The 24,454-nt window shown below is 46.5% G+C and overlaps 1 protein-coding gene across 1 annotated transcript in view; it reads right to left on the bottom strand.

Annotated features, from left to right (window-relative positions):
* Positions 1 to 24,454, bottom strand: part of LOC129852889 (voltage-dependent T-type calcium channel subunit alpha-1G-like) — a 166,709-nt gene that overhangs the window by 41,458 nt on the left and 100,797 nt on the right. The window contains exons 17-18 of the mRNA XM_055918878.1: positions 23,314 to 23,437; positions 17,662 to 17,730 (exon numbers count right to left, since the gene is read on the bottom strand). Of these exons, the coding sequence (XP_055774853.1) occupies positions 17,662 to 17,730; positions 23,314 to 23,437 (193 nt within the window). The remainder of the gene's footprint in view (positions 1 to 17,661; positions 17,731 to 23,313; positions 23,438 to 24,454) is intronic.

Below are 24,454 nucleotides of genomic sequence, written 5' to 3'. Positions count from 1 at the left end.
TAGTCCCACTAAGCTCAAACCAGATGGGATGGAGTATCGCTGCAGAATGCTGTGGTAGCCATGCTGGTTAAGTGTGCCTTGAATTCTAAATAAATCACAGACAGTGTCACCAGCAAAGCACCCATACACCATCACCCCTACTCCTTCATGCTTCACGGTGGGAACCACACATGCAGAGATCATCCGTTCACCTACTCTGCTTCTCACAAAGACACGGCGGTTGGAACCCAAAATCGCAAATTTGGACTCATTAGACAAAAGGACTGATTTCCACTGGTCGAATGTCCATTGCTAGTGTTTCTTGGCCCAAGCAAGTCTCTTCTTCTTGTTGGTGTCCTTTAGTAGAGGTTTCTTTGCAGCAATTCGACCATGAAGGCCTGATCCACGCAGTCACCTCTGAACAGTTGATATTGAGATTTGTACGTTACTTGAACTTCGTGAAGCATTTATTTGGAATGCAGGTAACACTCATGAACTTACACTCTGCAGCAGAGGTAACTCTGGGTCTTCCTTTCCTGTGGCAGTCCTCATGAGAGCCAGTTTCATCATAGCGCTTGATAGTTTTTGCGACTGCACTTGGAGAAACTTTCAAAGTTCTTGACATTTCCCGGCTTTTTTGACCTTAATGTCTTAAAGTAATGATTGACTGTCGTTTCTATTGCTTATTTTAGCTTTTCCTGCCATAATATGGACTTGGTCGCTTACCATATAGGGTAATTTTCTGTATACCCTCCTACCTTGTCACAACATAATAAATTCCACAAATGAACTTTTAACAAGCCACACCTGTTAATTGAAATGCATTCCAGGTGACTACCTCATGAAGCTGGTTGAGATAATGCCAAGAGTTAGCAAAGCTGTCAACAAGGCAAAGGGTGTTAACTTTGAAGAATCTCAAATATAAAATATATTTTGATTTGTTTTACATTGTTTTGTGTACTACATGATTCAATATGTGATATTTCATAGTTTTGATGTCTACACTATTATTCTACAATCTAGAAAATAGTAAAACTACAGTAAAATCCTTGGAATGAGTAGGTGTGTCCAAACTTTTGACTGGTACTGTGTACAGAAACTCAGAAAAGAAAACGTCACTTTTCAGGACCCTGCCTTTGAAAGATAATTCGTAAAAATCCAAATAACTTTAAAGATCTTCATTGTAAAGGGCTTAAATACTGTTTCTCATGCTTGTTCAATGAACCATAAACAATTAATGAACATGCACCTGTGGAACGGTCGTTAAGACACTAACAGCGTACAGACGGCAGGCAATTAAGGTCACAGTTATGAAAGCTTAGGACACTAAAGAGGCCTTTCTACTGACTCTGAAAAACACCAAATGAAAGATGCCCAGGGTCCCTGCTCATCTGTATGAACGTGCCTTAGGCATGCTGCAAGGAGGCATGCGGACTGCAGATGTGGCCAGGGAAATAAATTGCAATATGCGCACTGTGAGACGCCTAAGACAGCGCTACAGGGAGACAGGACAGACAGCTGATCGTCCTCGCAATGGCAGACCACGTGTAACAACACCTGCACAGGATCGATCTGAACATCACATCTGCGGGACAGGTACGAGTTACACCAGGAACCCACAATCCCTCCATCAGTGTTCAAACTGTCCACAATAGGCTGAAAGAGGCTGGACTGAGGGCTTGTACACCTGTTTTAAGGCAGGTCCTCACCAGATATCACCGGCAACAACATTGCCTATGGGAACAAACCCACCGTTGCTGCACCAGACAGGACTGGCAAAAAGTGCTATTCACTGAAGAGTAACGGTTTTGTCTCACCAGGGGAAATGGTCGGATTCACGTTTAGCGTTGAAGGAACGAGCGTTACACCAAGGCCTGTACTTTGGAGCGGGATCGATTTTGGAGATGGAGGGTCCTTCATGGTCTGGAGTGGTGTGTCACAGCATCATCGGACTGAGCTTGTTGACATTGCAGGCAATCTCAACGCTGTGCGTTACAGGGAAGACATCCTCCTCCCTCATGTGGTACCCTTCCTGCAGGCTCATCCTGACATGACCCTTCAGCATGACAATGCCACCAGCCATACTGCTCGTTCTGTGTGTGATTTCCTGCAAAACAGGAATGTCAGTGTTCTGCCATGGCCAGCGAAGAGCCCGGATCTCAATCACATTGAGTACGTCTGGGACCTGTTGGATCGGAGGGTGAGGGCTATGGCTATTCCCCCCCGGAAATGTTCGGGACCTTGCAAGTGCCTTGGTGGAAGAGTGGGGTAACATCTCACAGCAAGACCTGGCAAATCTGGTGCAGTCCATAAGGAGGAGATGCACTGCAGTACTTATTGCAGCTGGTGGCCACACCAGATTCTGACTGTTACTTTTGATTTTGACCCCCCTCTTTGTTCAGGGACACATTATTCAATTTCTGATAGTCACATGTCTGTGGAGCTTGTTCAGTTTATGTCTCAGATGTTAAATATTATGTTCATACAAATATTTACACAGGTTAAGTTTGCTGAAAATATATCCATTTGACATTGAGAGGATGTTTCTGTTTTTGCTGAGTTTATATACACTGCTCAAAAAAATAAAGGGAACACTTAAACAACACAATGTAACTCCAAGTCAATCACACTTCTGTGAAATCAAACTGTCCACTTAGGAAGCAACACTGATTGACAATAAATTTCACATGCTGTTGTGCAAATGGAATAGACAAAAGGTGGAAATTATAGGCAATTAGCAAGACACCCCCCAAAAAAGGAGTGATTCTGCAGGTGGTGACCACAGACCACTTCTCAGTTCCTATGCTTCCTGGCTGATGTTTTGGTCACTTTTGAATGCTGGCGTGGCTCTCACTCTAGTGGTAGCATGAGACGGAGTCTACAACCCACACAATGGCTCAGGTAGTGCAGTTCATCCAGGATGGCACATCAATGCGAGCTGTGGCAGGAAGGTTTGCTGTGTCTGTCAGCGTAGTGTCCAGAGCATGGAGGCGCTACCAGGAGACAGGCCAGTTCATCAGGAGACGTGGAGGAGGCCGTAGGAGGGCAACAACCCAGCAGCAGGACCGCTACGTCCGCCTTTGTGCAAGGAGCAGCACTGCCAGAGCCCTGCAAAATGACCTCCAGCAGGCCACAAATGTGCATGCGTCAGCATATGGTCTCACAAGGGGTCTGAGGATCTCATCTCGGTACCTAAGGAGAACCGTTGAAGGGACACCTGGTGACCACATCGTTTGTGTCCCTTCCCCTGGCCATCCAGACCAGGGGAGCATGGTCTGTGACCAGGGTGAAGTGGGTGCCCAACAGGTAATACATGAGTCTCTTGCGTCTAGTCCCATGTCGCATGCATCCGTCTGGACCAACATCGGTACCTGGAAATTGTGCATTACAAGAATCTGATTGGAGCACAGCGCTTCCTTCAGGCACCAGAATGCCGCTTTGGTCTCGCCCGTCCATTTCACTGTTTTCGGAAGGCGGCCCTGGTTAGATAAGTAAGGGGGAGGCTATAGTCACAAAGTTGGGGATAAACTGTCTGTACTATCCTGCCAGTCCCAGCAAGGACTTGACCTGTGTGTTGGTGCGTGGAACAGACCAGTCACGTACAGCGTGGACCTTCCTCTCCTGGGGCTTTATGTTCCCCCGTCTGATCAAATACCCCTGGTACTCAAACTTTAGCTTGCATTTCTTGGGGTTCGCTGTCAACCTGGCTTGCCTGAGTGCATCCAGTACTGCCTGGAGGTGCGTCAGGTGCTCTTCCCAATCTTGGCTGTGGATGATGATGTCATCCAAATAGGCCACAGCGTACTGTTGGTGGTGTCGGAGTACTCGGTCCATCAACCAGCGCTGGAACATTGGCAGGGATCCGTGGAGACCGAATGAGAGCACCCAGTACTGATATAAACCGTCCGGTGTCGAAAATTACGTCTTTTCCCGGGAGGAGGCTGCCAATGGTACCTTCCAATATCCTTTCGTCAGGTCGAGGGTGCTGATGTACCAGAACTTTCCCAATCGGTCGATGAGCTCGTCCACCCTCGGCATGAGGTTGGCATTGAATAAGCTGATGTCGTTCACACCCAGAAAGTCATTACAGAAGCGCAGGCTACCATCCGGTTTGTGGACCAACACGATCGGGCTGCACCATGCGCTGTGCACTCTTCGATGACCCCCATCCTCAGCATAGCCTCCACTTCCTGCTTCACAGCCTTCCTTCTGGATTGGGGATCCGGCACGTCCTGCCATATCCCTTTAAAAGGCACGTAAATATTTTGTCTTTCCCTTTCACCATCTGAATGGCAAACAATCCATGTGTCAATTGTTTCATGCTTAAAAATGTTTCTTTAGCCATTTCCTCCAGTAAAATTACCTACTGGCCTCATGGGTGGAATGTCATTAATATTTTTATAATTTCATAATTAATAAACATTACTTAAAAAAAGCCTCCACAATCTGGTGTTTCTATATCAAATGGTTTTGTTATATTTCAGTCATCTGTGATGTATATAAAGTGTAATATTGGGATGTAAACTCAAAATAAAATACATTTCAACTGTATATCTGACATGGTACAGGTGTCCTCTTTTTTCTAAGCCTGTAACAATGTGTGTGAGGTGTATACTTTTGTTTCACAGTAGATTTGTTTAAGACTACCATGAAACACTCTGTGACCCTGATTTAACCCACTGCATTAAAAGGTTCACCTGTCTCCTAACCCTTCATCTACACAGATTGAAGTGGATTTAACAAGTGACATCAATAAGGGTTCATAGCTTTCACCTGGATTCACCTGGTCAGTCTATGTCATGGAAAGAGCAGGTGTTCCTAATGTTTTCTGTACTCGGTGTAGTGAAGGGCACTCAACTTGTACTCCCCTGACGCAGATGACATATGATTAGTTAAAAAAATACAATAATAAATAATAATACAATGATAATTTGAGTCGTTGTTTGTATATCATATTTCAAATGTGTGTGACTTTGTCTATCAGTGTTTTTGTTACTTGTCCTGTTTTCATGTTTTGTGTTTTTTTGTGGACCCCAGGAAGAGTAGCTGCTGCTTTTGTCAAAGCTAATAAACACATACAATACCAGTCAAAAGTTTGGACGGACCTACTCATTCAAGGGTTTTTCTTTATTTGTACTATTTTCTACACTGTAGAATAATAGTGAAGACATCACAACTATGAAATAACACATATGGAATGATGTAGTAACCAAAATATATTTTATATTTGAGATTCTTTAAAAGTAGTCACCCTTACACATTTGCATAGTAAACATGTTGAAAAACCCTGGAATGAGTAGGTGTGTCCAAACTTTTGACTGGTACTGTAAGTCAAGTGGGATACCAACTTTTGTTATTGAAAAATGTTCTTCCGTATTTCAATCTAAACAACTGACTGAGACACAACAATGACACCCAGAAACAAACCGCATCTCAACTAGGCAGCCGGATGGGTCATTTGCATACGACAATCTGCCTCACACGAGTGTAAAGGCATGAATCTATATATAACCAGGCAGTGTCTAACTTAGAGAATGATCAAACCCCTGACAAACAAAGGTGTGTCGAGGTTACAAAGCCTTTGGTTCCTATGCCCCTGGGAGTTCCGCCCAGACGTCTGACTTCCTGCGCGTGACGTTAATTAACCTCCCCTGAGTCCCATTATTCCTGGGCATGATTTAAATGTTGTGTTGGTCTGCCCTAAATTTGTATGTGTGTGTCTGTGTCTTTGTCTGTGTGAGCGAGCATGTGTGTATGTGCGTGTATGTGTGTTGTGTGTGTGCCACACAGTGTGTGTGTGTCTGTGTGGGTGAGCCCTGGTGTTACATTGGGTCCTAGAATAGAGATAGAGGTCTTAGTGAGTGACACCTGTGAACTTTCTCTTGCCCTCACCCCTCCTCACCCCTGCCACGAGCCATAGCACACAATTCAAAAGACAGGACATTTGAATATTGGCTAGACATAATATTAAAAGATGTGTGTGTGTGTCTGCGTGTATGTGTGTGTCTGTAAGCTCAACGGTCAGTGATGACGAGAGAGATGAATGTGTGTGTGTGTGTGTGTGTGTGTATGTGTGTGTCTGTAAGCTCAACGGTCAGTGATGACGAGAGAGATGAATGTGTGTGTGTGTGTGTGTGTGTGTGTGTGTGTGTGTGTGTGTGTGTGTGTGTGTGTGTGTGTGTGTGTGTGTGTGTGTGTGTGTGTGTGTGTGTGTGTGCGTATGTGTGTGTCTGTAAGATCAACGGTCAGTGATGACGAGAGAGATGAATGTGTGTGTGTGTGTGTGTGTGTGTGTGTGTGTGTGTGTGTGTGTGTGTGTGTGTGTGTGTGTGTGTGTGTGTGTGTGTGTGTGTGTGTGTGTGTGTGTGTGTCTGCGTGTCTGCGTGTATGTGTGTGTCTGTAAGCTCAACGGTCAGTGATGACGAGAGAGATGAATGTGTGTGTGTGTGTGTGTGTGTGTGTGTGTGTGTGTGTGTGTGTGTGTGTGTTTGTGTGTGTGTGTGTGTGTGTGTGTGTGTGTGTGTGTGTGTGTGTGTGTGTGTGTGTGTGTGTGTGTGTGTGTGTGATCGATAGCTTTGTCCATTCATATATACAGTCATTGGAGTTAACGCACACACACACACATCTCTCTCGTCATCACAGACCATTGAGCTCACACACACACACACACACACACACACACACACACACACACACACACACACACACACACACACACACACATATTTTAAAATATGTCAAGCCAATATTCAAATGTCCTTGCTTTTGTATTGAGTGCCATTCATTCCTATGTAAAGACTCAATAGCGCATTCACGCCAAATTAAGTTGACGGTTAAGATGGCGTCTCATGGAGACATAATATGCACAGTTTGAGCTACTTCAGGAAGTGACGCTGTCGAAGGCCAACCGTGGCACTGCAGGCTAGCTCGGTACTGCCAGCTCTCATTGGCTAACTCAAGTCGAAGGCCAACCGGGGCACTGCAGGCTAGCTCAGTACTGCCAGCTCTTATTGGCTAACTCAAGTCGAAGGCCAACCGGGGCACTGCAGGCTAGCTCAGTACTGCCAGCTCTCATTGGCTAACTCAAGTCGAAGGCCAACCGGGGCACTGCAGGCTAGCTCAGTACTGCCAGCTCTCATTGGCTAACTCAAGTCGAAGGCCAACCGGGGCACTGCAGGCTAGCTCAGTACTGCCAGCTCTCATTGGCTAACTCAAGTCGAAGGCCAACCGGGGCACTGCAGGCTAGCTCGGTACTGCCAGCTCGTATATACTATATATAGTATGTATATAGTCTCGTTATTGTTATTTTATTGTGTTACTTTTGTTTATTTAGTAAATATTTCTGTGTTTGATGAAAGACATATTTGGTTCAAGGACATACATCGGGTGAATTAGAAGTTATTATTGGTATCATGATTGTCTTTGAAACATGCTTTAATTTACATGAAAATTGACCAAGAAGACGGACATTTTTCCTTTCCCTACAATTAGAGATTCTGTTTTCTGTTAACAATACCGTGCTCTGCCTTGAACTTCCGAGCATTTAATGAGATGGGTTAGTCGTTCTTGTTAAGGTTGTCGTAGTCGTTCTCCTCCTCAGACGAGGAGGAGCATGGATCGGACCAAGATGCGGAGTAGTAGGTATTCATGCTTTAATGAACAAACAACAAACACTACAAATTATGAAACTCTACAAACGTGACTAACCTGAAAAAAGTCGTGTGTGGCCCAAACACTGACACAGGAAACAAACACCCACAAAACACCAGTGAAACCCTGGCTGCCTTAGTATGACTCTCAATCAGGGACAAACGATACACACCTGTCTCTGATTGAGAATCATACCAGGCCAAACACAAAAATCCCAACATAGAAAAACAAACCTAGACTAACCTACCCAACTCACGCCCTGACCAACTAAAACAAATACATAACAAAGGAAAACAGGTCAGGAACGTGACAGAACCCCCCCTTAAGGTGCGAACTCCGGGCGCACCAGCACAAAGTCTAGGGGAGGGACTGGGTGGGCGTCTGTCCACGGTGGCGGCTCTGGCGCTGGGCGAGGTCCCCACACCACCATAGTCACTCCCCGCTTCCGTATCCCCCTCCCAATGACCACCCTCCAACTAAACCCACCTAAATGAAGGGGCAGCATCGGGATAAGGGGCAGCACCGGGATAAGGGGCAGCACCGGGATAAGGGGCGGCAGCTCCGGGCTGAGGGACGGCAGCTCCGGGCTGAGGGACTCTGGCAGGTCCTGGCCGAGGGACTCTGGCAGGTCCTGGCCGAGGGACTCTGGCAGGTCCTGGCCGAGGGACTCTGGCAGGTCCTGGCCGAGGGACTCTGGCAGGTCCTGGCCGAGGGACTCTGGCAGGTCCTGGCCGAGGGACTCTGGCAGGTCCTGGCCGAGGGACTCTGGCAGATCCTGGCTGGACGGCTCTGGCTGGTCCTGGCTGGACGGCTCTGGCTGGTCCTGGCTGGACGGCTCTGGCTGGTCCTGGCTGGACGGCTCTGGCTGGTCCTGGCTGGACGGCTCTGGCTGGTCCTGGCTGGACGGCACTGGCTGGTCCTGGCTGGACGGCTCTGAAGGCTCGGGACAGACGGGCAGCGCTGGGCAGGCAGACAGTTCAGACCACGCTGGGCAGGCAGGCAGTTCAGACAGCGCTGGGAAGGCAGACAGTTCGGGCAGCGCTGAGCAGGCAAGCAGCGCAGGCGGCGTTGGGCAGACGGCCGACTCTGACCTGCTGAGGCGCACAGTAGGCCTGGTGCGTGGTGCCGGAACTGGAGGCACTGGGCTGGAGACATGCACCACAGGGAGAGTGCGTGGAGGAGGAACAGGGCTCTGGAAACGCACTGGAAGCCTGGTGCGTGGAGTAGGCACTGGTGGTACTGAGCTGGGGTGGGAAGGTGGCGCCGGATATACCGGACCGTGAAGGAGGACACGCGCTCTTGAGCACCAAGCCTCCCCAACCTTACCAGGTTGAATGGTCCCCGTAGCCCTGCCAGTGCGGCGAGGTGGAATAACCCGCACTGGGCTATGCAGGCGAACCGGGGACACCACCTGTAAGGCTGGTGCCATGTACGCCGGCCCGAGGAGACGTACTGGAGGCCAGATACGTTGGGCCGGCTTCATGACATCCGGCTCGATGCCCAACCTAGCCCTCCCAGTGCGGCAAGGTGGAATAGCCCGCACTGGGCTAAGCACGCGTACTGGGGACACCATGCGCTTTACCGCATAACACGGTGTCTGACCAGTACGACGCCCTCTCACTCCACGGTAAGCCCGGGGAGTTGGCTCAGGTAACCAACCCGGCTTCGCCACACTCCCCTTTAGCCTCCACCCAAGAAATTTTTGGGTGAGCCTCTCAGGCTTCCAGCCGCTCTGCCTTGCTTTAGCCTCATACAACCTCCTCTCCGCTTTCGCTGCCTCCAGCTCCGCTTTGGGGCGGCGACACTCCACTGGCTCTGCCCAAGGCCCTTTACCGTCCAGGATCTCCTCCCAAGTCCATTCCTCTTTTCCCCATTGCTGTTGTTCCTGCCTTCCTTCTCCACTCCGCTTGATCCTGTTTTGGTGGGTGTTTCTGTTAAGGTTGTCGTAGTCGTTCTCCTCCTCAGACGAGGAGGAGCATGGATCGGACCAAGATGCGGAGTAGTAGGTATTCATGCTTTAATGAACAAACAACAAACACTACAAATTATGAAACTCTACAAACGTGACTAACCTGAAAACAGTCCTGTGTGGCCCAAACACTTACACAGGAAACAAACACCCACAAAACACCAGTGAAACCCTGGCTGCCTAAGTATGACTCTCAATCAGGGACAAACGATACACACCTGTCTCTGATTGAGAATCATACCAGGCCAAACACAAAAATCCCAACATAGAAAAACAAACCTAGACCAACCCACCCAACTCACGCCCTGACCAACTAAAACAAATACATAACAAAGGAAAACAGGTCAGGAACGTGACAGTTCTCCCCTGGATCGCTCCCATTCAAGAGTGTGTGTGTGTGTCTCTGTGTGTGTGTGTGTCTCTGTGTGTGTGTCTCTGTGTGCGTGAGACTTACTCAGGTATCACACGGGAAGTCTGCTTTCTTAAAGGCTTTGTATCTGTCTTTAATGAGAGTGAAACAGTAGAGCTGAAGATCAATCATTTGGAGGTGGGCCGTGTCCTGAAGGCCCAGTACAGTCAAAAACGTGATTTTCCAGTGGTATACACCCCTTCAAAATGTGTGGATTTAGTTATTTTAACCACACCCATTGCTGAAAGGTGTATAAAATTGAGCACACAGCCATGCAATCTCCATAGACAAACATTGGCAGTAGAATGGCCTTATTGAAGAGCTCAGTGACTTTCAATGTGGCATTGTCATAGGAGGCCACTGTTCCAAATGTCGGCCCTGCTAGAGATTCCCCGGTCCACCCTTAGTGCTGTTATTGTGAAGTGGAAACGTCTGGGAGCAACAACGCAAAGTGGTAGGCCACACAAGCTCACAGAATGCAACCACTGAGTGCTGAAGCGCGTAGCACATAAAAATCGTCTGTCCTTGATTGCAACACTCACTACCGAGTTCCAAACTGCCTCTGGAAGCAACGTCAGCACAATAACCATTCTTCGGGAACTTCATGAAATGGGTTTCCATGACTGAGCAGCGGCACACAAGCCTAAGATCACCACGCGCAATGCCAAGCGTTGACTGGAGTTGTCACGATCGTCAAAGGGAGAGAGAGAGGACCAAGGCGCAGCGCGTGAAAAATACATCTTCTTTTTATTATAAGAAGGAAAAACGAAACAAAACAACAAACAGATGACCGTGAAGCTATACAAACATAAGTGCTGACACTAAACACTTAGACATAGACAATTCCCCACAAAACAGCTAAAGCCTATGGTTGCCTTAAATATGGCTCCCAATCAGAGACAACAATAACCAGCTGTCTCTAATTGAGACCCAATTCAGGCAACCATAGACTTTCCTAGATACCTACACTGAACACTAAACCATCTACTCTACTAAACCCCCTATAACATACAACACCATACACAATACAAAAACACACAAACTTCCCCATGTCACACCCTGACCTAACTAAAATAATAATGAAAACAAAGATAACTAAGGCCAGGGTGTGACATAACCCCCCCCTTAAGGTGCGAACTCCGGGCGCACCAGCCTAAAGTCTAGGGGAGGGTCTGGGTGGGCGTCTGTCCACGGTGGCGGCTCTGGCACTGGTCGTGGTCCCCACCCCACCATAGTCACTACCCGCTTTCTTAACCCCACTGGAATAAGGGGCAGCACCGGACTAAATGGCAGCACCGGACTAAGGGGCAGCACCGTACTAAGGGGCAGTACCGGACTAAGGGGCAGCACCAGGATAAGGGGCAGCACCAGGATAAGGGGCAGCTCCGGACTGAGGGACGGCAGCTCCGGACTGAGGGACAGCACCGGACTGAAGGGCAGCACCGGACTGAATGGCGGATCCTGGCTGGCTGGCTCTGGCGGATCCTGGCTGGCGGATCCTGGCTGGCTGGCTCTGGGGGATCCTGGCTGGACGGCTCTGGTGGATCCTGGCTGGACGGCCCTGGCGGATCCTGGCTGGATGGCTCTGGCGGATCCTGGCTGGACGTCTCATGGCTGGCTGACGGATCTGGCTGCTCATGGCTGGCTGACGGATCTGGCTGCTCATGGCTGGCTGACGGATCTGGCTGCTCATGGCTGGCTGACGGATCTGGCTGCTCATGGCTGGCTGACGGATCTGGCTGCTCATGGCTGGCTGACGGATCTGGCTGCTCATGGCTGGCTGACGGATCTGGCTGCTCATGGCTGGCTGACGGATCTGACTGCTCATGGCTTGCTGACGGATCTGGCTGCTCATGGCTGGCTGACGGATCTGGCTGCTCATGGCTGGCTGACGGCTCTGGCAGATCCTGTCTGGTTGGCGGCTCTGGCAGATCCTGTCTGGTTGGCGGCTCTGGCAGATCCTGTCTGGTTGGCGGCTCTGGCAGATCCTGTCTGGTTGGCGGCTCTTGTAGATCCTGTCTGGTTGGCGGCTCTGGCAGATCCTGTCTGGTTGGCGGCTCTGGCAGATCCTGTCTGGTTGGCGGCTCTGGCAGATCCTGACTGACGAACGGCTCTAGCGGCTCCTGACTGACTAACGGCTCTGACGGCTCGGGACAGACGGGCGGCTCTAATGGCTCGGGACAGACGGATGGCTCAGACGGCACTGGGCAGACGGATGGCTCAGATGGCGCTGGGGAGACGGATGGCTCAGATGGCGCTGGGGAGACGGATGGTTCAGATGGCGCTGGGGAGACGGATGGCTCAGATGGCACTGGGCAGACGGATGGCTCAGATGGCACTGGGCAAACGGATGGCTCTGGCCGGATGAGGCGCACTGTAGGCCTGGTGCGTGGTGCCGGAACTGGTGGTACCGGACTGGGGACACGCATCTCAGGGCTAGTGCGGGGAGCAGCAACAGGACGCACAGGACTCTGGGGACACACAGGAGGCTTGGTGCGTGGTTTAGGCACAGGTGGTAAAGGGCTGGAGACACGCACCATAGGGTTAGTGCGTGGAGGAGGCACTGGTGGTACTGGACTGGGGCGGGGAGGTGGCGCCGGAAATACCGGACCGTGCAGGCGTACTGGTTCCCTTGAACACGGAGCCTGCCCAACCTTACCTGGTTGAATGCTCCCCGTCGCCCGCCCAGTGCGGGGAGGTGGAATAACCCGCACCGGGCTATGTAGGCGCACAAGGGACACCATGCGTAAGGCTGGTGCCATGTAAGCCGGCCCGAGGAGACGCACTGGAGACCAGACGCGTTGAGCCGGCTTCATGGCACCTGGCTCAATGCCCAATCTAGCCCCACCAGTGCGGGGAGGTGGAATAACCCGCACCGGGCTATGAACACGTACAGGAGACACCGTGCGCTCTACTGAGTAACACGGTGTCCGCCCGTACTCCCGCTCTCCATGGTTAGCCTGGGAAGTGGGCGCAGGTCTCCTACCTGCCCCCTCGACCCACTACCTCTTACCCCTCCCCCCCCAATACATTTTTGGGTAGTACTCGCAGGCTTCCAGCCTTGCCTCCGTGCTGCCTCCTCATATCGCCTCCTCTCGGCTTTCGCTGCCTCCAGCTCTGCATGAGGGAGGCGATATTCTCCCGGTTGTGCCCAAGGTCCCTTTCCATCTAATATCTCCTCCCATGTCCATGAATCCTTGATGCCTTGCTCCTGTTGCCGCTTGTCACGCTGCTTGATCCGGGTTTGGTGGGGAATTCTGTCACGATCGTCAAAGGGAGAGAGAGAGGACCAAGGCGCAGCGCGTGAAAAATACATCTTCTCTTTATTATAAGAAGGAAAAACGAAACAAAACAACAAACAGACGACCGTGAAGCTATATATACAGATAGTGCTGACACAAACACTACACATAGACAATTACCCACAAAACAGCTAAAGCCTATGGTTGCCTTAAATATGGCTCCCAATCAGAGACAACAATAACCAGCTGTCTCTAATTGAGACCCAATTAAGGCAACCATAGACTTTCCTAGATACCTACACTGAACACTAAACCATCTACTCTACTAAACCCCCTAAAACATACAACACCCTAGACAATACAAAAACACACAAACTTCCCCATGTCACACCATGACCTAACTAAAATAATAATGAAAACAAAGATAACTAAGGCCAGGGTGTGACAGGAGTGGTGTAAAGGTCGCCGATATGGGACTCTGGAGCAGTGGAAACGCTTCCTCTGGAGTGGTGAATATAGGTCCAAAAGGCTCCTTAATTTCTACACCCAAGACAATTAACCAATTAGCCACCCGGAATACTACATTGACCCCCCCCCCTTTGTTTTTACACTGCTGCTACTCGCTGTTTATTATCTATGCATAGTCACTTTACCCCTACCTACGTGTACACATTACCCCCCCCCCCCCTTTGTTTTTACACTGCTGCTACTCGCTGTTTATTATCAATGCATAGTCACTTTACCCCTACCTACGTGTACACATTACCCCCCCCCCCCCTTTGTTTTTACACTGCTGCTACTCGCTGTTTATTATCAATGCATAGTCACTTTACCCCTACCTACGTGTACACATTACCTCGAATAACCTATACCCTCGCACATTGTTAGTGGTAGTCTCGTTATGTATATACTATATATAGTATGTATATAGTCTCGTTATGTATATACTATATATAGTATGTATATAGTCTCGTTATGTATATACTATATATAGTATGTATATAGTCTCGTTATGTATATACTATATATAGTATGTATATAGTCTCGTTATGTATATACTATATATAGTATATATATAGTCTCGTTATGTATATACTATATATATTATGTATATAGTCTCGTTATTGTTATTTTATTTTGTTACTTTTGTTTATTTAGTAAATATTTTCATAACTCTATTTCTTGAACTGCATTGTTGGATAATTAAGGTCTTGTTAAGTAAGCATTTCACGGTAAGGTCTACATCTGTTGTATTTGGCGCAAGTGACAAATACAATTTGATTTAATTTGATTTGATGATTCACTCTTCACCATCTGTCAGTCCGACGGACGAATCTGGGTTTGCCTGATGCCAGAAGAACACTACCTGCCCGAATGCATAGCCAGGGGTGCAACGTTCACTGGGGACATGGCCCCCACATTCTGAAATTGCATTTTTGTCCCCCCCAGTTTTGTCATTGGAATGTGATACAAAAAAAGAGGCAGCGGTGTGCTTTAGGACCATGCGGACGCCTCCGAGGAGTCGGGTAAGCTGTTTGGAGTGTTTATCCGACTGGATAAAATATATATATATATATCCCCCCCACATCTAAAACCAAAGTTGCGCCCCTAGTGCCAGCTGTAAAGTTTGGTGGAGGAGGAAAAATGGTCTGGGCTATTTATCATGGTTCAGGCTAGGCACCTTAGTTCCAGTGAAGGAAAATCTTTCCAGGAAAACGCTACAGCATACAATGACATTCTAGACAATTCTGTGCTTCCAACTTTGTGGCAACAGTTTGGGGAAGGTCCTTTCCTGTTTCAGCATGACAATGCCCACGTGGACAAAGCGAGGTCCATACAGAAATGGTTTGTCGAGATCAGTGCGGTGGAACTTGACTGGCCTGCACAGAGCCCTGACCTCAAACCCATGGAACACCTTTGGGATGAATCGGAACACAGACTGCGAGCCAGGCCTACTCGCCCAACATCAGTGCCCAACCTCATTAATGGTCTTGTGGCTGAATGGAAGCAAGTCCCAGCAGCAACGTTCCAACATCTTCCCAGAAAAGTGGAGCATAGGGGGGACCAACTCCATATTAATGCTCATGATTTTGAAATGAGATGTTCGACAAGCAGGTGTCCACATACTTTTGCAGTGTCCACATGCAGTGTATATGTTTCCACACTATGAGGTTGGAATAATACTGTGAAATTGTGAAAATTATGTCCTTTTAGTGTAAGAGCTGTTTGAACAGATCACCCTGTTTTGGTGGGATGTAGTTTTGGCCTTCCTGGTGACATCACCATGCAGGAAATTAGTTAATAGACCAATAAGACACAGAGTTCCAAACCGCTCTGCCAATAACAGAACATTTTCAGTTTTCCCTTCCCAACTCAGAAACTCACAGACTAGTCTTGGCCAAATTCTTGCTTAAGAAATAGCTCTTTGCTAAGAAACTATTTTTGTTTCTTTTGACCATTTTCTTTGAAAACAATCACAGTAAGGTAGTTAATTGTTACCCAGAAATTATTTGATATTCAGATAAAAATGGCTAAGGTATTTTAGGTACGTCAGGTACTTGAAGTATTTGTTAGCTCTATTTTCTCATCTCTCACTAAATTATGACTTTTAGGAAACTCTAAAATGGTACTCACGTTCTCTCTCTCCCCATTTCTCTCTCCCCCATCTCTTCCTCTCCCCCTTCTCTTCCTCTCCCCCTTCTCTCTCTCTCTCTCCCCCTTCTCTCTTTCTTTCTATTTAGTCAAATAAGCCTGAGGGCAGATTGATTAGCCTGAGTACAGATTGATAAGCCTGAGGGCAGATTGATAAGCCTGAGGGCAAATTGATAAACCTGAGGGCAGATTGATAAACCTGAGGGCAGATTGATAAACCTGAGGGCAGATTGATAAGCCTGAGGGCAGATTGATAAGCCTGAGTACAGATTGATAAGCCTGAGGGCAGATTGATAAGCCCGAGGGCAGATTGATAAGCCCGAGGGCAGATTGATAAGCCTGAGTACAGATTGATAAACCTGAGGGCAGATTGATAAGCCTGAGTACAGATTGATAAGCCTGAGGGCAGATTGATAAGCCTGAGGGCAGATTGATAAGCCTGAGGGGAGATTGATAAACCTGAGGGCAGATTGATAAGCCTGAGTACAGATTGATAAGCCTGAGTACAGATTGATAAGCCTGAGGGCAGATTGATAAGCCTGAGGGCAGATTGATAAACCTGAGGGCAGATTGATAAGCCTGAGGGCAGATTGATACACCTGAGGGCAGATTGATAAACCTGAGGGCAGATTGATAAACCTGAGGGCAGATTGATAAGCCTGAGGGCAGATTGATAAACCTGAGGGCAGATTGTACACATAATACACTGATGGATATAGGTTTATAAACAGTCCTCATATGAGTAGGATTTCACAACTGTTTGCCATTGTTTCTCTCTGATTGTAAAGGTTAGGATTTGGGTAAGATTTTTCTAGATCTTTGCCTGTGGGCAACTCCTACCCAACATGTCCTAATATCACCCAGAGGGAGTAGAGCTTTAACCTGGCCATGTGGATCAGACCAGACCTATGAAGGCCTTAACTAGAGCCCTGAGGCACAGTGATGAGTCAAGCCCAGGAAGACTACCCTTCCCTGGGTAGGACATTGCGTGTTTACTGCTTGGTAGGGTATGCTCTGTATGCTCTCGTTGGCTGGCCCTCGCTTCATACTCTTAGCCAAACCCACTGACTCCAGGTCGTCTATAAGTCTCTGCTAGGTAAAGCCCTACCTTATCTCAGCTCACTGGTCACCCTAGCAGCACCCACCCGTAGCACGCGCTCCAGCAGGTATATCTCATTGGTCACCCCCAAAGCCAATTCTTCCTTTGGCCGCCTCTCCTTCCAGTTCTCTGCTGCCAATGACTGGAACGAACTGCAAAAATCTCTGAAGCTAGAGACTCATATCTCCCTCACTAGCTTTAAGCAACAGCTGTCAGAGCAGCTCACAGATCACTGCACCTGTACATAGCTCATCTGTATATAGCCCATCCAACTACCTCATCTCCATAATGTATTTATTTTTTTATCTTGCTTCTTTACACCCCAGTATGTCTACTTGCACATTCATCTTCTGCACATTCTACCATTCCAGTGTTTAATTGCTATATTGTAATTACACCTAACCACCATGGCCTATTTATTGCCTTACCTCTCTTATCCTACCTCATTTGCACACTGTATATAGACTTTTTCTACAGTATTATCGATTGTGTTTGTTTATTCCATGTGTAACTCTGTGTTGTTGTATGTGTCGAACTGCTTTGCTTCATCTTGGCCAGGTTGCAGTTGTAAATGAGAACTTGCTCTCAACTGGCCTACCTGGTTAAATAAAGGTGAAATAACATGTTCAAAATAAATATGGTCCCCTAAGTCCATCCTTACCTTTACTGTCATCTCTGCCACAAAGATCGCTGTGAAGATGTAGTTGGATAATGTGAGGAAGATGCGCTCCTGAAGAGAGAGAGAGAGAGATAGAGAGATAGAGAGATAGAGAGATAGAGAGAGAGAGAGAGAGAGAGATAGAGAGATAGAGAGATAGAGAGAGAGAGAGAGAGAGAGAGAGATAGAGAGAGAGAGAGAGAGATAGAGAGAGAGAGAGATAGAGAGAGAGAGAGAGAGATAGAGAGAGAGAGATAGAGAGATAGAGAGATAGAGAGATAGAGAGAGAGAGAGATAGAGAGATAGAGAGATAGAGAGAGAGATAGATAGATAGATAGATAGATAGATAGATAGATAGATAGATAGATAGATAGATAGATAGATAGAGACAGAGGCAGAGAGAGGGAGACAAAGAGACACAATTAGACCCAACCAGATCATGAGAAAACAAAAAGATATTTACTTCACACATTGGAAAGAATTTACAAACTAGAATGCTATTTGGCCCTAAACAGAGAGTACACAGTGTCAGAATACCTGACCAATGTGACTGACACAAACTTAAGGAAAGCTTTGACTATGTACAGACTCAGTGAGCATAGCCTTGCTATTGAGAAAGGCCGCCGTAGGCAGACCTGACTCTCAAGAGAAGACAGGCTATGTGCACACTGCCCACAAAATGAGGTGGAAACTGAGCTGCACTTCCTAACCTCCTGCCAAGTGTATGACCATATTAGAGCCACACATTCCCTCAGAATACACAGATCCAAAAAGAATTTGAAAACAAACCCAATTTTGATAAACTCCCAAATCTACTGGGTGAAATACCACAGTGTGACATCACAGTAGGAGAATTTGTGCCCTGTTGCCACAAGAAAAGGGCAACCAGTGAAGAACAAACATCATTGTAAATACAACCCATATTTATGGTTATTTATTTTCCCTTGTGTACTTTAACCATTTGTACATCGTTACAACACTGCATATATACATAATATGACATTTGAAATGTCTTTTTTCTTTTGGAACTTCTGTGAGTGTAATGTTTACTGTTCATTTTTATTGTTTATTTCACTTTTGTTTATTATCTACCTCACTTGCTTTGGCAATGTTAACACATGTTTCCCATGCCGATAAAGCCCCTTGAATTGAATTGAGACAAAGAGAGAAACAAAGAGAAACAGAGAGAGAGAGAGATACAGAGACACAGATACATAGAGAGAAACAGACAGAGACAGAGGTCAGTGTTCTGTTAAGGGGGATGAGAAAGTGTTTGGGAAACTAAACAAGGGTTCAGGACAGAAAACAAGCAGGGTAAACGGACTGTACAGACCCTTGCAACACAAACACGCACCCTTCAGCGTGGTCAAGTGAATGTGTGTGTTGTGTGTGTTGTGTATATGTGTGTGTGTGTGTGTGTGTGGGTGAACTTTCATTCCCATGCGCTCACGCTTACTTCCGAGTAAGACTAGTTCATATCCACAACAGAGTCTCTGGGAGTCTTTGCGTTGACACAATCGTTTTTTTGTTTAAGAAATGTTTCAGAGATCCGTGGGGGACCCCAGTCATTCCTATCCTCTGTGACTATGTAATGTTTATAATTAAATTCATTATAAATGAACAGATCGTGAAATGAAGGGAGGAAGCAGGGAAATAGAAGAGAGAGAGAGACAGTGAGAGAGAGAGGACAGAGAGAGAGACAGAGAGAGAGACAGAGAGAGAGAGATAAAGGGAGGGCGAGAGAGAGACGGAGAGAGAACTAGAGAAAGGGAGGGAGAGAGAGAGAGAGAGCAAAGTGAGTAATGACAACAGACTAAAAATATACGCCTGAGTTGCCTCTAAAGTAGTTTAGGATTAACTTTGCTATATATATTCTGACAGTGAGTGAGAGTGAAGTAGAAATAGAAGGAGAGGAGATTCCAAAAGACAGTGACAGACACAGAGTAAAACATCTCTATCCCTCCACTCATCTAGTATGTCTCATCCCTCATCTTCTGCTGAGGCTTGCTGCCTTTCGCCAAATGACTTCCGTATACAGTTAGTTTAGATCTCCTTTCCTTTCCTCTCTCGTCCTCTCCTTTCTCTCTCATCCTCTCCTTCCTCTCTCGTCCTCTCCTTCCTCTCTCGTCCTCTCCTTACTCTCTCGTCCTCTCCTTCCTCTCTCATCATCTCCTTCCTCTCTCATCATCTCCTTCCTCTCGTCCTCTCCTTTCCTCTCTCGTCCTCTCCTTCCTCTCTCGTCCTCTCCTTCCTCTCTCGTCCTCTCCTTCCTCTCTCGTCCTCTCGTTCCTCTCTCGTCCTCTCCTTCCTCTCTCGTCCTCTCGTTCCTCTCTCGTCCTCTCCTTCCTCTCTCATCCTCTCCTTCCTCTCTCGTCCTCTCCGTCTTTCTCCTCTCATCCTCTCTCGTCCTCTCCTTCCTCTTGTTTCCTCTCTCATCCTCCCCTTCCTCTCTCGTCCTCTCTTTCCTCTCTCATCCTCTCATTTTCTCTCCTGTCCTCTCCTTCCTCTCTCGTCCTCTCTTCCTCTCTCATCCTCTCATTTCCTCTCCTGTCCTCTCCTTTCCTCTCCTTTCCTCTCCTTTCCTCTCCTTTCCTCTCTCGTCATCTCCTTCTTTCTCCTCTCTCATCCTCTCTCGTCCTCTCCCTTCCTCTCTCGTCATCTCCATCCTCTCTCGTCGTCTCCTTGCTTTCTCCTCTCTCGTCCTCTCCTGTCCTTTCCTCTCTCATCCTCTCTCGTCCTCTCCTTTCATCTCGCGTCCACTCCTTTCCTCTCTCGTCCACTCCTTTCCTCTCTCGTCCTCTCCTTTCATGTCTCGTCCTCTTCTTTCATCTCTCGTCCTCTCCTTCCTCTCTCGGCCTCTCCTTTCTCCTCTCTTGTTCTCTCCTTTCTCCTCTCTCATCCTCTCCTTCTTTCTCCTCTCTCGTCCTCTCCTTCATTTCCTTCTCCTCTTCTCTTCTTTCCTATTTTACATCCCTCAACATACAATCAGTTATGAAAAAACAACTGTCGACATTATTCATTATATTCCAGCCCAGTCAACCTCATAATAACCACTAAAGATGAAACATTGACTAAATGTCTGTTGTACCATGAATTCATTTCATGAACCAAAGCCAGTAACTAAGCAGATGTTGTTTGTAGTGGTGTTAAAACATCAAGAGCCTGACAACCACATTGTGATACGTGGTGCCAAACTGGAGAATCATTTTTGAGACACTAAATCAATTATTCACCCAACATTCCACACTAAATGTGATCATTACCAAAGGAAAAATGTATTGTTCTGCAAATGCAGAGAAACACATAGCTGTTTACTGCTGTGCAAATGGGACAGGTCAAATAAGATACCGTGGAAGTATGTACAGTGTGGTCTGAAATGATAGACTGTTTAAAATAAAGACTTGTAATACCGAGTCATATTCGATGGACAAAAAAAAAGGGAAATTATATTATTTTATACTAATGCAATTGCTCGGAGGTGATTTTGTTTAACAGGTAATATATTTCTTCTCTCAAAAAGGTAGGTGTCCAAATTATTGACACCCCTGTTTTCAATACCTTTCAATAGGATAACAGCACTGAGCCTTTCTCTAAAATGTTTAATGAGTTGGCGAACACATTGGGAGGGATCTTAGACCATTCATCCATACAGAATTCATCTAGATCCTTAATATCCTTCATCTGTACAGAATCCTTCCAGATCCTTAATCTGTGGTTATGGATTGCCATCTTCAATTCAAACAAGAAGTTTTCAATGGTTTTCATGTATTCTTAATTCGAAGCAAAATCCACCTCTGGTGCGCGTGGTGAAAGAGCTCTATTTTCATGTCATCCAACAAACGTAAACGTCTGGAGATTACTAAACGGCGTTGGCACTTGGATTGAAACTGGTACTTTGATCAGATGACATGAAAAATAGAGCTCTATGGCCAAGTGAATCAGTGGTGGGTTTGGCATCAAAATTAGAATGCATGACCAGAAAATAACCCCATACCTACTGTAAAATATGGTGGATCGGTGATGTTATGAGGCTGTTTTGTTTCCGCTGGTGCTGGGGCCTTGTTAAAGTCAACGGCATCATCAACTTGACCCAGTATCAGGATATTTTACCCAAACACCTGGTTGCTTCTGCCAGGAGGCTGAAACTTGGCTGCAAGTTAAACTTCTAGTAAGACAATAACCCCAAACCCACATCAATATCTACAAAGAAATATGAATTGGCCTCAAAATCAACATTTTGCAAAGGCCATCTCAGTTAGAATTGAAGAGGTTAGACAAAAAATGTTATCTTTCTTTAACTAGGCAAGTCAGTTAAGAACAAATTCTTATTTTCAATGACGGCCTAGGAACAGTGGGTTAACTGCCTTGTTCAGGGGCAGAGCAACAGATTTTTACCTTGTCAGCTCAGGGATTCGATCTTGCAACCTTTCAGTGGTTACTAGTCCAACGTTCTAACCACTAGGCTACCTGCCGCTCCATAAGCACAGACCTAGGATATCAAGGATCTGGAAAGATTATGTATGGAGGAATGGTTTTAGATCACTCCCAATCTCCAATCTCAATATGTTATAAAAAGGCTCAGTGCTGCTATCTTCGCACGGTGAGGTATTGAAAACAGAGGGGTCAAGCGTTATATTACTTGTTAAACAAAATCTCTTTCTGTGAGAATTTTGTATTATAATAAAATAATATAATATCGCAATATTTTAAAGAAGAAATATAGCTCAGTGTTTTAATTATTTATTTTATAGAGGAATTATTTCTCATCTTTAAAAGGGTGTCAACAAATTCGGGCCCCACTCTATATACGCAGCAACATCAATAAACACCGCAGTATTTACTAGTTATCTATAATGACAGACAAATCGCCAGGGTCTCTAGCAAACGCAACTCCCAATCAAGGCTTTTTAGAAAACAACTAGGTTATCTACTTCAGAGGAAACGGTACAAGGTCTTACTCCCATCGCTTTACAGACAAGTGAAATTGCAAAAAGAGGCTGTGGAAGGCTACTGTACATGAGTAAGCATGCTGCCAAAGCAATAACTGACACTGCCTTTGTTCGTAATAAAACATTGACTAAATCTCTAGCGAATGTAACTCACAATCAACACCGTTCATTCTAAACCACCAACAGTATATACACACCAGATACAAACCAATCAGATTCAGCAATAACCCAGGCCATTGAGATGGAGGCACAATAACATCAGGTAATGTAGCTACGAGCTCTGTCTGTGTGTGTGTGTGTGTGTGTGTGTGTGTGTGTGTGTGTGTGTGTGTGTGTGTGTGTGTGTGTGTGTGTGTGTGTGTGTGTGTGTGTGTGTGTGTGTGTGTGTGTGTGTGTGTGTGTGTGTGTGTGTGTGTGTGTGTGTGTGTTTGGCCTGCTAGCTATGGTGGGGAGATCTCTGACAGGCAATACAATCTCCATTTGCATCCAATTTCAATAATCACCTCATTACAGCGGCTTGGAATTACAGCGAGAGCACCAAATGAGAAATATATGTGCATCTAAATGTTTTCCGCTGATTACAGTGTCGGTGTGTGTGTGTGTGTGTGTGTGTGTGTGTGTGTGTGTGTGTGTGTGTGTGTGTGTGTGTGTGTGTGTGTGTGTGTGTGTGTGTGTGTGTGTGTGTGTGTGTGCGTGTGTCACTCACCACGCTATATGCCTCTATTCTTGGCCTCTCCATGGCGATGGTGATGCAGTTGAGGAAGATAATGACCAGAACGATGTGGTCAAACATCTTGTGGGTTATTATCTTGTTGCACGCCATTCGAAAACTGGAAAACACACACACACACACACACACACACACACACACACACACATCGTCATTCATAAAATAAACGTGTATATAATTGGAAAACACATTATGATGAGGGTTAAGTAAAGTACAACATCCAAGACTGTAGTATGATCTGATAAACACCCTTGTGGTCTAAATTAATAAAGCATATTGCACGTTAACAATATTGTCCACTCAGAAGTGAGGATGTTGGAACCACATACATTCCCTTCTCACATCCATAGTAATTCAAAAAACCACAGCTGAATAACTGGCAATTAAGTCGAAGCTTCATTAACTGAAACAGAAACGGGCATAACATACAGAAGAGAACCCACTCTGACGGATCCTGTCTGTCATAAAATACAGAAGAGAACCCACTCTGACGGTTCCTGTATGTCATAATGTACAGTAGAGAACCCACTCTGACGGTTCCTGTATGTCATAAAATACAGAAGAGAACCCACTCTGACGGATCCTCTCTGTCATAATGTACAGTAGAGAACCCACTCTGACGGATCCTGTCTGTCATAATGTACAGTAGAGAACCCACTCTGACGGATCCTCTCTGTCATAATGTACAGTAGAGAACCCACTCTGAAGGATCCTGTCTGTCATAATGTACAGAAGAGAACCCACTCTGACGGATCCTCTCTGTCATAATGTACAGTAGAGAACCCACTCTGACGGATCCTCTCTGTCATAATGTACAGTAGAGAACCCACTCTGAAGGATCCTGTCTGTCATAATGTACAGAAGAGAACCCACTCTGAAGGATCCTGTCTGTCATAATGTACAGAAGAGAATCCACTCTGACGGATCCTGTCTGTCATAATGTACAGTAGAGAACCCACTCTGAGGGATCCTGTCTGTCATAATGTACAGAAGAGAACCCACTCTGAAGGATCCTGTCTGTCATAATGTACAATAGAGAATCCACTCTGAAGGATCCTCTCTGTCATAATGTACAGAAGAGAATCCACTCTGAGGGATCCTGTCTGTCATAATGTAC

Source organism: Salvelinus fontinalis, chromosome 1 (genome assembly GCF_029448725.1).
Source record: "Salvelinus fontinalis isolate EN_2023a chromosome 1, ASM2944872v1, whole genome shotgun sequence".
Classification (NCBI taxonomy): Eukaryota; Metazoa; Chordata; class Actinopteri; order Salmoniformes; family Salmonidae; genus Salvelinus; species Salvelinus fontinalis.
Note: the sequence above shows the minus strand (reverse complement) of the source record. Positions and strands in the feature narration are given on the sequence as shown.